The sequence below is a fragment of the Ananas comosus genome, unplaced genomic scaffold (assembly GCF_001540865.1).
Source record: "Ananas comosus cultivar F153 unplaced genomic scaffold, ASM154086v1, whole genome shotgun sequence".
Taxonomy (NCBI): domain Eukaryota; kingdom Viridiplantae; phylum Streptophyta; class Magnoliopsida; order Poales; family Bromeliaceae; genus Ananas; species Ananas comosus.
This window is the reverse complement of record NW_017890588.1, coordinates 30,267-45,279: the sequence shown is the minus strand read 5'-3', so window position 1 is coordinate 45,279 and position 15,013 is coordinate 30,267. Positions and strand designations below refer to the sequence as shown.

Below are 15,013 nucleotides of genomic sequence, written 5' to 3'. Positions count from 1 at the left end.
ATATATATATATATATATATATATATATAGTGTAGAACTACTATGCTATTGAAAATATAGAGGATTTGATGTTTTCGAATTTTTGACCCTTTGATTAAAAATTGTATGGTTGGGATAATTGCGGTTCCCCCTAGGATTAAATAATATCCCTAGAATTGAGTGGTCTCTGCAAGGTAATAATAGTATTAATTCAAAGATAAGAAATAATTAAAGGGGTTGATCGAAGAATCAAAAAATCGAAAGCACGAGATTCTCTATACTTTCGATAACATAGTAACTCTACTATATATATATATATATATATATATATTCGAGCTTTTCGAGCTTTTCAAGCTTAATTCGAACGAGCCGCGTAATACTCAAGCTTGGATTGAAATGAATTTCGAGCTTTTTTTTTTGTTCAAGCTCGGCTCATTTAATTTCGATTCGACCTCGAGCGAGCCAAATATCGAGTCGAACGCAAGTCGAACGCGAGCCGGCTCGCTCATTTGCCAGCCCTAATCGCAGACGGGACAAAAATTTTATGGACACCAGGCCCAAATTACTTAATTTGGGGCCGATCCCCGATGGGCGCCGCCCTCCATTGCTCTCTCAATATGGAGAGAGCAGTGAAAATTCCGGGTGCACCTGGTGCATCTATATTAGGTGCACCATAAAATAACTTTTTGATTTTTATTACTTCCAATTTTTTTTGAAACCAAATAGAGTGTAAAATTTTAACTTCTACATGGTAACTTCTAAAAACATAAATAAATTATAACATAAAATTATAATTTTAAAAAAAAATCAAAAAATAATCTTATGGTGCACCTAGTATAGATGCACTAGGTGCACCAGAAATTTCCACTGCTCTCCCCATATTGGGAGAGCAGTGGTCGATGGGCGCCAAATTAAGTAATTTGGGGCCGGTGCCCATAGAATTTTTGTCCCAACAGACGGCTGTACTGAAATAGCAATGCAGCGCACAAATTTACTAGTTAGTAGGTAGGTGCTTCTAGTTACTCACTCCGTACATTTTTTGCAATGCACATATGTACAGCTACAATTAGATGGTCTTAGCTATGTACGCACTTCATTTATTTTTTACACTGCACGAATATTCAGCTACAAATAGAGATAGATGTTTTTAGAGCTATTCACATAACTAAAATATAAAATAACTAAATTTTGAATTTAAATTTTTCGGATACTAACTATTCACTTTTTTAGCCAACTATCATTAGTGACATTTTGCAGTAAGTATTGTGGTTCTACGTACATAAGAAGTTTCACACCATGGTATTAGTGCCTTACTATAACTATTGGCTTTTTGACTAAGCTCGGAATTTAGTTTATTATATATCCAGTTGCCAGCATCATATACGAGCGAATTAAGAGCTGGGTGCTGCAGGGTTTGCTAAAGCTTTAGCTTTCTCGTCTTAGTCCATAGAACGGAAGGCTTCCACGCACTAATTTTTCTCATCATTCTACTGTATGTCATCTCCACCGCCCGGTGCGCCACTCCCGGGATAGAACAAGCTGCATCCGACCGAGCGGCCCTCCTCTCCTTCAAGTCCCTCGTCGACGACGATCCGTTCGGAGCGCTCTCCTCATGGAACAACGGCTCTCTCCACTACTGCAGGTGGCGCGGTGTCTCCTGCGGCCGCCGCCATCCCGACCGGGTCACGGCCCTCGACCTCAAGTCTCTCCGCCTAGCCGGTTTCATGTCGCCCTCCGTAGCCAACCTCACATTCATCCAGAGTATCGACCTGTCCGACAACATGCTAGACGGGCGCATCCCAGAGGAGCTAGGAAGCCTACGCCGGCTGCGATATCTCAAGCTGAGTGTGAATTCTCTTCGCGGAACAATCCCGTCTTCACTCGGCAATTGCTCTAATCTTCAAGTACTCAACTTGAGAGATAATAAGCTCAACGGTGAGATCTCGCCAACTCTATCGTGTCTTTCCGGTCTTAGAGAGCTTATCCTGAATCAAAACATGTTACAAGGGACCATCCCTTCCAATCTAACACAGTGTAAAGAGCTTCAGGCTGTCGATCTAAGGAATAACTTTCTCATAGAGGGAATTCCACCAGAGCTTGGGTACATCCAAAAGCTAACATTGTTAGCACTCAGCTACAATAATCTTACAGGAGCCATCCCTGCTACTTTGGGCAATCATGCTCAGCTTCAATACCTTGATCTACAATTCAATAGCTTTACTGGGTCCATCCCAGATTCACTTGGCAACCTCTCCTCCCTACTATTTCTCTCTTTAGATGCTAATAAACTGTCAGGAGCCGTGCCTCCATCCTTCGGTAGCCTTCTCTCCTTGAAGATACTTCATCTCCAATTCAATACTCTCACAGGAACCATTCCACCCACTCTCACGAATCTCTCCTCTTTGAACCTTCTTTATCTAAGAGGAAACAGCCTCCAGGGTGAAATACCTCACTTTGCGGAACTTCCTTTTCTCTCTGGCTTGGTCTGCTCTTTTAATGATCTCTCCGGGGAGATCCCGATCTCGCTCGGACAACTTTCATCTCTCCAAACTCTAGATCAAGGGATGAACAACTTAACAGGGGAAATACCATCATCCCTTTACAATCTCTCATCCTTGGAGGCCTTAGGACTCTATGGTAACCAACTAGAAGGGACCATACCCTCCGATATCGGAAATGCTCTTCCAAACCTTCAGATCCTTCTTATGCATGACAATCGGCTAGAGGGGCGAATTCCGGCATCCTTGTCCAATGCTTCCGAGCTCAACGACCTTGAGCTAGCGTCCAATGCATTCCATGGCACGATACCCACGAGCTTTGGGGCCTTGCAAAGCCTCTCTTGGCTCGAATTGCACGGAAATCAGCTCGAAGCCAGGAAGCCTAGTGACTGGAGCTTCATTACAGCACTGACCAACTGCACCAATCTCCAAGTGTTGGATCTTGGATACAATCTACTTCAAGGCATGATGCCCAAATCAATAGTCAATCTTTCCACCAGTCTTAATTATTTGGCACTCGGTTACAACCAAATATCAGGAACTATACCTACTGAGATTGAGAAGTTCATCAATCTAACTTATCTTGGTATAGGCGTTAACGATTTTCGAGGCACCATTCCTGTAGAAATCAGTCATCTTTGGCAATTACAGTACTTGGATCTGTCGAACAACATGCTCTCGGGCGAAATTCTTCCGACCTTGGGCAACCTAACACTAATGGACAAGCTCTATCTCGGCAACAATGAATTTGAAGGAGCCATTCCGCCGACGTTAAGCAACCTGTCAACGCTAGAGTTGTTAAATCTATCAAATAATAGGCTAAGCGGTAGCATTCCTAAAGAAGTTTTCCTTTCGTCCCTTGCAAGCTTCCTCGACTTGTCGCATAATTTACTTAATGATTCACTACCTTCAGAAGTGGGCAACTTGATAAATGTCCGGGAGCTTGATCTCTCAAATAATAGGCTCTCTGGTGAGATTCCAAACACCATCGGCAAATGCGCCATCTTAGAAATCCTTCATTTGGAGAATAACTTATTTCAAGGGTCCATTCTTGCCTCCATTGGCAATTTAAATGGGCTTAAGGAGCTTGATCTTTCAAAAAACTTCTTCTCGGGCCAAATACCGGCATTCCTTGACGAGCTCCAGGATCTACACTACTTGAATCTCTCCTTCAACAATTTTGAGGGTCGAGTGCCGATGAAAGGGGTCTTTACCAATGCGAGCGAAGTCTCGCTTATCGGAAACAGTAAACTCTGCGGGGGAATTCCAAAATTACACTTGCCGAAATGCACTTCAGATGCCTTTGCAGCAAAACATCACTCTAATTATAAACTCAAGGTAGTACTCATTCCTATCTGTGGAGCAATTTTGTGTTTGATCATAATCATGTGCTTGCTTGGGAAACAACACTTGATAAAAAACTCACGAAGAAACCCGCTGTCGAGGTTTTCCTTAAGAAACCGACACATGAAAGTATCATACGATGAGCTCTTCAGGGCTACAAATGGGTTCTCCTCAGATAATCTGATCGGCACGGGAAGTTTTGGGTCGGTTTATAAAGCCGCCATGAACTATGAAAACGCCGACATTGTTGCGGTGAAAGTGCTTAACCTTCAACAGCATGGGGCTTTCAAAAGTTTTATGTCTGAATGTGAGGCCCTGAGAAGCATTCGACACCGAAATCTTGTCAAAATTCTTACATCGTGCTCTAGTTTGGATCACCATGGTAACGATTTCAAGGCCTTGGTTTTTGAGTACATGCCTAATGGAAGCTTAGAAGAGTGGCTACATCCAAATGCATGCGAGAATTGGCCATTTAGAAGCCTAAGCCTAATCCAGAGGTTGAACATAGCTATCGATGTAGCATCGGCATTAGAGTATCTTCATCACGGAGGGTCCGTGCCGATTGTTCACTGTGATCTTAAGCCCAGCAACGTCCTTCTCGACAATGAAATGACGGCGCATGTGGGTGATTTCGGGTTAGCAAAGTTTCTGCGGCAACCGCTTGACGAATCATCTGAGCGTTCATCTACCAGCACTGTGGGAATCAAAGGATCTATTGGCTATGTTCCTCCAGGTGAGAAATATGCAATGAAATACTAACTTTTTTCATGCTTTACGGCATTTCAGAAAAAAAATATAACACATCTTTTTTTTATTCCTAACTATACTATCTCTAATATTTTTTTTTTGCCGCTCACTGTCTTTTGAAGCAAAAACAAGTGAACAGCATGAAGTTTAGTAAATAAAATTAGAAATTTAGTGTAAAAATACTGGAGTTAGAATAAACTGCTTGATGCTTACTACTAAAAACTGATTAATTATGATCACTAAGCACGCAAGAGCTGGAACTTCATTTCTACATATCTAATGCTATTCTTGAGTCAATATAAATAATCTAAAAGGTCAAATTTAGTTTTTGTAATTATGGCTTGGAAACAGTGGGAACCAAACCCAAATCCAAATGAAAATCTTGTATTGTCTGTTTCCAATTAACATATGTTGTCCAGAGTATGGAATGGGCTGTAAACCATCTAGGCTCGGCGATGTGTACAGCTACGGAATTCTTCTGCTGGAAATGTTCACTGGAATGTGCCCCCTCGACGACAAGTTCAAAGACGGACTGACCCTTCGTGGATATGTCCGTGCTGCTGCTGCTTCTCCTGAACATCTCATGGACATCATAGACAGAAACCTGCACTCAGCTGATAATGATAAAGCTTATCGAGAAGAGTGTGTGCGAGATTGCGTAGTTTCGGTGTTCGACTGCGGTCTCGCGTGCTCGGACGAATCGCCATACGAACGATGCGACATGAGGAAAGTTGCAAAGGAGCTGAGTGCAGCAAGAGTGAGGCTTCTTAGCTAAAAGCAGTTTTTGCTCCCTATGCTATAGTTCTCACTATAGGCAAATGAATGTATGTTTGAACATCCTCTGCTTTTCCTTATTTGCATTAAAAAAAAAAAACCTTGTGCAATGTAAATGCCTAGTCATTATGGTTTTGATCACTTCTTTCTAAAATAAATGCAACCAAAAGGAAGATTGGCACTTCAAAATTTGCATCTGTATACATTAATAGCTTCAAATTTCTAATTTCTGGCTCAAGTTTATAAATGAAGCCTAATATAATTATATAACCCATTATCGCCTAATATGCGTTGAATACACTTTTCAACCGAGAGCTCCAAACTATTTAGAAGGGTGTATACACAAATTTTGGATTTTTTGATCTACGCTGTTGGAACCATCTAGAAATCAAATTTCATAATTTTTTTTACTTCGTTTGCCTAGTGAACGAGTAGTCTCAAAATAAACGGCTGAAAATAAAAATTTCATAAAAAATAATAATAAAGAACTTAAATTTCAAATCGAAAGTATTGTTCTTAATTTTGATATTAAGTAGAATTTTTTATTAAATTTTTATGTAATTTGGATATTTCTAAACCGTTGAACTTAAAAACGTGCCACATCGGCCGTTAAAATAGTCATTTTTGAGACCCTATAATCGCTTGGTAATGATATTAAAAAATTATAAAATTTGATTTCTACATAGTTTCAATAATATAAATTATACCTAACGGAACCAATTATCAAATCATATATTCTATCATCGAAAACAACTTATAAGTACGGAAGCCTCCGTACTTTCGAAAATACGGGAGACGTACTTTCTCTCTCTCTCTCTTTATATATATAATATTTATAAATATATATATAATTACATATAATATATATTTTAATTATATATAATAATATATATTACGTATTTTAATTATATGTGTATAGAGTTTTATTTATTGGGCATATTTGATGGCCCACAAAACCAAACAAGCAAAACTCTACTCTAATTACTCTTTCTCTCCCTCTCTTTCACTTGTTCACATAGTCGCTTTCTGTAAATTATTTTTTGTAATATTATTATACCGTATTCATGTATTTATTTTATATGTTGAACTATTGGACATATTTTTATATCAATTTTAGATAATGTTATATAACATTTAAACTATAAATTATATGATGTTAAGATTTTCAAACGGCTCGTTTAGGTCTCGAGCGCGCTCAACTCGAAATTAGGCTCGTTCGAATTCGGCTCGAATTAATTTCAAGCCAAGCTTGAGCCTACTAAATTTAGGCTTAAAATTAATTTTAAATCAAGCTTAAGCTGAGGTAAGCTTGCTCAAGCTCAGCTTGTTTCCACCCCTAGCTACTATCCTTCTAAGACAACGCAGTTCTTTATCCTATTGAGTGGTCTCCTTCCGATGAAAGGACATCTGGATCAACAATCTACACTGATAAATATGATTTTGGGTATTGTAAGTGAACCAAATTTTCTGATTTTTAAAGATTATTTTATGGTTCATCAAGCAGCTGCAGAATGAACTTTAACAACATTATGAAAATGAATCATAGGATTCATCAATTTAAGATCAAAGGTATGAACCTTGATCTATATAGCTTAAATTATTTTCAAACAAAAAATTTAAGCAATGTAGACTCAAATTGTCGATTTTGAGATGCTTCAATCAGTACATGATGTCAGGAAACAATAGAATTTTAGTTCCCAGAGAGTTTAGTTTTAACAAAATCCCAATTCAATAAACTGAAATAACCCGAACGAAATAAATAAAGTTCAGAAGGTGTCTATTGAAAAAGAACAATGAAATTGAGGGTCCTATTTTACATGGCCTATATTTGCAGTGACTCCATGCATGTTTACCTAAAATTAGCACAAAATAGAGAGAAAGATCATAAAATAGTATGAAAGGAGGACATTGACCACAACGACAACAACAAAACCATTTACAATCAAACAAAGCATCACATGTAAAAGCAAGAATCCAATGCAAAGGACCACAAAGACTCTGAAAAACACAACCAAATGCTAGCTGTTTCTAACACCAAAGTTGCGATGAATGAGAGGTTTCAGATGCGATCGCCCAACGTGAATTTGACGCAACGGAAAAAGAACACCAGATACATACATGCATACACCGCCCACCCTGAATTTCTTGTACTTTCTGAGGTGCAAGCAAATCGCTTTTTCTTTCTGGAAATAGGATCGATCATCGGCCAACCGCTTGGTTACGAAAAATTTTCTTGATCCAAAACTCGTCAACCAAATATCCGAAAGATGATCAAACAATAAATCTTGGAAGTTGTAAAAATGATCAATACTTTTGGCGACACTATAAGCCTCTTTGCTTCTACTGCTGCAGTAGCTAGTGCTATCTCAATCGAGCTTGTGAAGGAGTTAGCACTCACAGCTTTTCAATAAACATCCTAATAGATTTTCTTTAAAGCAAAAGCCGGTGATTTTCGAAATGAAAAACGAAAGAAAGAACAATTTAAATAATTTTAGCTTTCGCGCTTTATATGCCGTTTTCTCGGCCACATTTTTTTATAGTGAGAAATATATGTAATTCCACCGGATTTGACTCGTGAAAAACTCCGAGTGACCATAAGTACCTAATTAATTATGCATTTTTTTTGTTACATTTGGACCACCTCCAATTAAGCCGGTTGTGATCAAAACACCCATCTCTAAATAAATAAATTGACCAAGTTAACGAAGTTAAGAGGCATGCAGAACAAATGCCGAATTACTAGTCATCTGAAATATTAAGATAAATTAATTCGTATTTCCGATCATTGTACACTAGTCATAATTAACTAGATTTGAACAAACTAAACATAACATCCAGATTAGGGGTGTCAACTAGCTTGTGTTCAGCACGTTTCAACATGAGTTGGCTCGTTAAAGTATTGAGCCAAAAAATGCTTCTCATGTTTGGCTCATTTTTAATGTGTGTTCTCATTTTTTAATGAGCCGAACACAAACTTGCTCACAAATAACAAGTTAAGGATTAGAAAGAATATATATAAAAAATAAAATTTATGAAAACTTATTATCTATTAGACTTTAATCTAATGGTAGAAAGTTCACATATATATAAATATGTCTTTTTATAATTGAGTTGGCTTTATATTTAGATTGGACTAAAAATAAAATAATGAAAATCTATATTTTTATATTTTTATATTTTTTATATAATTATTTATTTATATATATAAATATAAATTATATAAATATAAAATATATGTATTCGATTCCAACGCAAGCAAGCTTGCCCCAGCTCGTTTGCAGCTCGTTTATTAAATGAGCTGAAAAATTCAAACTCTTATTCAGCTCATTTACTAAATGGGTCATTCGATCCGAACACGAGCTCATTTCGAGCCGAACACGAACTCACTCGTGGACAGCGAGCTGGATTTCCACTCCTAATCTAGATCGACTATAATTAAGTAAACAGTAAACGTTTCAAGGAAAATATTATTATGACCGGTAAATTTTTTTATGTATTTTTTTTCCTTTTTCAACAATCCAAACATAATTTACTCGTACCATTTTCTTTTTTCTTTTTTTCTTTTTTCTTTTTAGCTCAAGTGAGAATTTTATGTGTGTACCCGAGATAGCTCCCAACCTGTAATCTATACTCCTATACCTATATATTAATCTCCATGACTAAATTCTACGTGTACCCACCCTCTTAATTTGAGGAATGGGGCCTTTTTTTTTTTTTTTTTTTTTTTTTTTTTCTCCTTTTTTTTAAATTTACTAAGGCATATAAAGAGTTTTTTTTTTTTTTACCCGTTTCCTTTACTTTTTGGTTTTCCACCTTCTTCCTTAAATTTTAACAAAAAATTGTTGAAATTTCTTGAGAATGTGTCAAAATTTTTAAATTTCAAGCAACAATCCTTTCGAAATCTTAGGCTTCTCCTCCATTGCTTTCAACATCACGTGCTTCAAGGCCTTGACAGACGACTTGAAGGATGTATGGTTTCACATTATCTCCTAAGAATATATGGTTTCACATTATCTCTGCCAATAGTGTGAAAAATCTATACCTATACATTAATTTCTATGACTAAATTCTACGTGTACCCACCCTCTTAATTTGAAGAGGAGTGGGGCCTACTTCTTTTAAAAAAGTTTTTCTCTTTTTCCTTAGATTTACTAAGGCTTAAAGAGTTTTTTTTTTTTACCCCTTTCCTTTACTTTTTGGTCTTTCACCCTCTTTCTTAAATTTTAACAAAAGTTTTGTTGAAATTTCTTGAGAATGTGTCAAAATTTTTAAATTTAAAGCAATAAACCTTTCAAAATCTTAGGTTCCTCCAACATTGCTTTCAACATTACGCGCTTTGAGGCCTCGACGGACCACTTGAGGGATGTATGGTTTCACATCATCTCCCGAGAATGTATGGCTTCACATTATCTTTGCCAATAGTGTGAAATCGTTTATTGTGATGATGGATCGAAATTAGCAAATTCGAACCTTTGTTGTGTTTCATATTCAGAGTCAATTAATTGATTATATATATATATATATATATATATTATTGTAAATTGTCTTGCATATTATTGTGATTTTTTTTTTTTTAGTTATATCAACTCCCATATGATATTTTATTTGATTATTGTGTTAGAAAAATAATTTTAATCATCCATTTACATGATAGCGATTTTTTTTTGAACAAGCTTGAATAATTTTGTTGGAACAATTGATTTTTTTTCATTATAGTTTTATTTTTTTAAAAGTGTTTGCCTATAATATGGACTATATTTATTATATTTTGTACTAAACTGATATTAATTTTTTATAAATTTTTATTTTAACAGTATCTATCTGTCGTAACGAGATTAAAGCAAGAATTATTTTAGAGAGGGAACAATTCAATGCAAAAAGCTTTAGTAAGGAAAAAAGATACATGCATGCGCATCTCTTTAATTACACTAGTAGCTAGGTGACATATATGGCATGTCCGAAAGGGACTATTAATTAAGGTGTATCAACACACACACATAGATGTATCCGATCATCTCTAGCGCAAGTGACAAAAGGTTTAGTGGTTGATACATGAGATTTCGAATTCGAATCCTAGTTGATTCACATTTTCAGCTAAGTTTATGTCTAAATAAAATAAACGAAGCGGGTAGTATACTATCTATTTCTCAAAAAAAAAACACACACACACACACACACACACATAGATGTAAGAGTGAGTTTGGGGTATATTTTAAATTTATTCAAATTGTAAGTCTTTTACCAACTCTTTCTATGTGGTACAGACGAAACTCATTTCAGATTTCTCTAGTAGCATAAGTTCCAGAATTTGTTTGCTGCTTCTTGGGTTAAATCAAAAGAGAACTTGATCAACCGAAAGCATGATATGTAGGCCTACATTAGCATATGTAGAACGAAGTAAAATAGGACGAAATATCTGCTTTTGATTAGAGCACGTATTGATGGCAAAAATAATATGGCGATAAATAATTGCGCCACCAAATGTCATATTTAATGGCGATAAATATTTGTCATTAAATATCACATTTAAATGTGGCGATAAATATTTGCCACCATATCTCACATTTGGTGGCGATAAATATCCGCCGCCTAAAGTTGAATGCTAGTGGCAAAAACTAGTTTCCACCAAATCTTGGTAATTGGTGGCGATAAATAGTTGCCTCCAAATTTTACTTTGGTGGAAAAATATTGTTGCCCCGACTTGTAACAATTTGGTGGCTAGTGGAATCCTTTGCAGCAACATATGACAATAATTTTTGTCGGCATAATAGATATTTGGTGACGATATTTTTTATATTCGGTAATGATTTTGGACCCATTAGGTTGAGTTGGACCTATAAATATCTCAAACTAATGAACGAAGAAAGAAGAAACTCTAAACTATAAAATTAATAAATTATTATATACGAAGAATTCAGCTCGTGCTCCGCTGGTTAATTAACAAGTCGAACACGAGCTGGCTCGCGAGCGGGCAACAAACAATAAATTAAATGAATTAGATTTGATATATATAAAAAATAAATTTATAAAATCTTACCCACAAAACTTTGATCTAATGGTTGAAACTTTATATATAAATGAGTCTTTCTTTAATTGAGCTCAACTTTATATTTCTTTTACTATTAAATAATAAAATATATATATTATACATACAATTATTTATTTATATATATAAATATAAATTAAATAAGTTATATAAATATATATATTGGAGCTGTTATTGAGCTGAACATGAGAGAGTTGACCCCAGGTTGTATTCGGCTCATTTATTAAACAACAATTTTTTATAGATGAGAAGAAAAGATAAAATGGTGGATGAAAAATATTTTGTACCATCGGGGTGTAAAACTAAATTTTGTTGTCTACATTTCTAAAATATTATTATAAAAATTTAAATTATGTAATTTTTTACACATAACTTTTTGTATAGTTTATATTACATATATTAAATATAAATTTTAATTTTATAATATTGATTAGTTAAAAATTCGTTTTATTGTAAAATATCAGAAAAATTGATAGAGAATGAGAGAGAGGAGGAGAATTTAGTTTGTAAAAAAGGGGCCCCACCCAACTCCGACGTGGAGAATGGGAGAGAGGGGAGAATTTGGGATGGAAAAAGATCTGGGCAGGTTCGATAATCTTGTAAATGAAAAACTTTGTATCTTGTAAATCTGAAACTTTGAAAAAAAGAAGTTGACCCTAACCCTAATTCCCTCTGGCCAAATTAGCATGAGAGAACACCGCGTTGAATTTCAACTTAAAAAAAAGTGGGCCCGACCCCCCGTACGGTCGTACCCCTTTCTTCTGATCAAATGAATGTGGAAAATGGGAAAGACAGAAGAATTGGGATGAATAAAAAGTGGGCTCCACTCCAACTCTCACCCGTCCAGATCAATATGGGAGCATCAGGAGTTGGAGCAGCATCTAGTTGGGACGAGCGGCGAGCGGCATGTAATTTAGTATGACAAATAGGTTCCACGAAATTACAAAATTAAGCTAATATCGCCATGTAGACAAAAGTGCATGAATTTTCATAAGAGTTTATAAATTATAGTGTAGATTATATCTATCAAGTTAAATTGTATAATTCTATAATAAGCTTCAAGCCTATTTAGAAGGATGTATGTACTAATTTTAGACTTTAAGCACAAACTACGGAAAGATCATAAATAGAAGGATGTATGTACTAATTTTAGACTTTAAGCACAAACTACGGAAAGATCATAAATAGTATGACAGAAGGAGAATATTAACCAAGAAAAAGAGCTATTTACATTCAAACAAAGCGTCACATACAAATGCAAGAATCCAATGCAAGGAACCACCAACACCGAAAAACACAACCATCACCCAAAGTATTTGACATACTAGTTAGTAGGTGCTTCTAGCTACTCACTCCATTCATTTTTTGCAATACGAAAATGTACAACTATAACCAACCGTTCCTAGAACAAGTGGCAAAGGACTTGGTGGTTGGTACTCGAGACCCAAGTTCGAATCCTAGTTGATTCACATTTCTAGCTTAGTTTATTCCTAAATGAAATAAATGAAGCGGGCAGCGTGCTACCTATCTCTCAAAAAAGAAAATGTACAATTATAACTAGATAGTCTTAGCTATCTAGGGGCGTCAACGAGCCAAACACGAGCTGGCTCATTAAAGTATCGAGTCGAAAAATTCAGCTTGTGTTCGGCTTGTTTATTAACGAGCCGAATACGAGCTGGTTCACGAGCTGGCCAACGAACAATAAGTTAAATTGATTAGATTGGATCTACATAAAAAATAAGTTTATAAAATATTACTCACTAGACTTTAATCTAATTGTTGAAACTTTACATATAAATAAGTCTCTTTATAATTGAGCTCGGCTTTATATTTTTTTGGCTAAAAATCAAATAATAAAAATATATATATTATATATATAATTATTTATTTGTATATATAAATATATATAAATATAAATTATATAAATATAAAATATATGTATTCGAGCTGTTATCGACCCGAACACGAGCGAGCTGACCCCAGCTCATGTTCGGCTCGTTTATTAAACGAGCTGAAAAATTCAGCTCGTGTTTGGCTCGCTTATTAAAAGAACGATTCGATCTTGAGCTCATTTCAAGCCGAACACGAGCTGGCTCGCGAACAGTAAGCTGGATTGCCACCCCTATAGCTATCCACTTCATTTATTTTTTACGGTGCACGAATATTCAACAACAAATAGAGATAGGTGCTTTTAGCTATCCGGATAGCTAAAATATAAAACAACTAAATTTTGAATTTAAATTCTCGGATACTAACTACCATTTGTGACATTTTGCAGAAGTATTAATTGCACGCATCACTAGGTACAAAAGAATTCACACACCATAGTTTTACGTCCTTAGGGGTGTTTGGTCTAACTTTTAAAAAATACTTTTGGGCTGAAAAGTAATTTTCGGCTCAATAAAGCGTTTGGCAACTCACTTTTCAAATCTGATTCTGCTTTGTAGAATCAAAAAACTAATTTTGAATACCTCAGAATTAGAAACAGAAAAAAAACTGTTTTTGAAATCTGATTCTGATTTTGGATTTAAACTTCAATTTTTTATTTTAATTTTAATTTAAATATTTAATTTTAATTTTAATTTTAAATTTTAATTTTCAGATTCATCTTTGAATTTTTAAATTTTAACTTTTAAATTTTAAATTTTTAAAAAAAGATTTCAAACTTTAAATTTTAAATTTTAATTTTAAATTTTAATTTTAAATTTCAAATCTCAAATTTTAGATTTTAAAATTTTAAATTTTAAAAATTTCAATTTTCAATTTTCAATTTTCAATTTTCAAATTTCAAATTTCAAATTTAAGATAAAATTTCAAATCTAAAATTTGAGATTTTAAAATTTAAATGTAAAAATTTTAAATTTTTAAATTTTAAATTATAATTTTTAATCTTCAAATTATAAATTTCAAATTTTAAAAATTTAAAATTTCAAATTTTAATATTTAAATTTTAAATATTTAATATTTAATATTTAAATATTCAAATTTTAAATTTTAAATTTTAAATTTTAAATTTTAAATATTCAAATTTTAAATTTTAAATTTTAAATTTTAAATTTTAAATTTTAAATTTTAAATATTCAAATTTTATATTTTATATTTTAAATTTCATAATTATTTTAAATTTTTAATTTTAAATTTTAATTTTAATTTTAATTTTTAATTTTTAATTTTTAATTTTAATTTTTAAATTTAATTTTAATTTTTATTTTTAATTTTAATTTTTAAATTTAAATTTTGAAATTTAAAATTTAATATTTTTAAATATAAATATTTTATATTTTAAATTTCATAATTATTTATATTTTTACATTTAGATTTTAAATTTTAAATTTTAAATTTCAAAATTTAAATTTAAATTTTAAATTTTAAATTTTAAATTTAGATTTTAAATTTTAAATTCAAAATTCTAAATTTAAAGTTTGAAATTTTAATTTAAATTTATATTTTTATATATTAAAATTTAATATTTTAAAATTCATAATATATTTATTTTTAAATTTATATTTATATTTTTAATTTCTAAATTTCATAATTATTTTAAATTTTAAATTTTTTAAATTTTAAATTATTTTTAAAATTAAAATATCAAATTTTAAATTTTGTACAATTTTGAAATTTAAAA

The 15,013-nt window shown here is 33.4% G+C and overlaps 1 protein-coding gene across 1 annotated transcript; it reads left to right on the top strand.

The window, feature by feature from the left end:
• The first annotated feature begins 566 nt into the window (after nucleotides 1-566).
• Nucleotides 567-5,343, top strand: LOC109703920 (receptor kinase-like protein Xa21). The gene is made up of 3 exons (XM_020224664.1): nucleotides 567-645; nucleotides 1,423-4,554; nucleotides 4,988-5,343. Exons 1-3 carry the CDS (start codon nucleotides 567-569, stop codon nucleotides 5,341-5,343), a joined length of 3,567 nt encoding a protein of 1,188 aa, XP_020080253.1.
• Nucleotides 5,344-15,013: the final 9,670 nt, after the last annotated feature.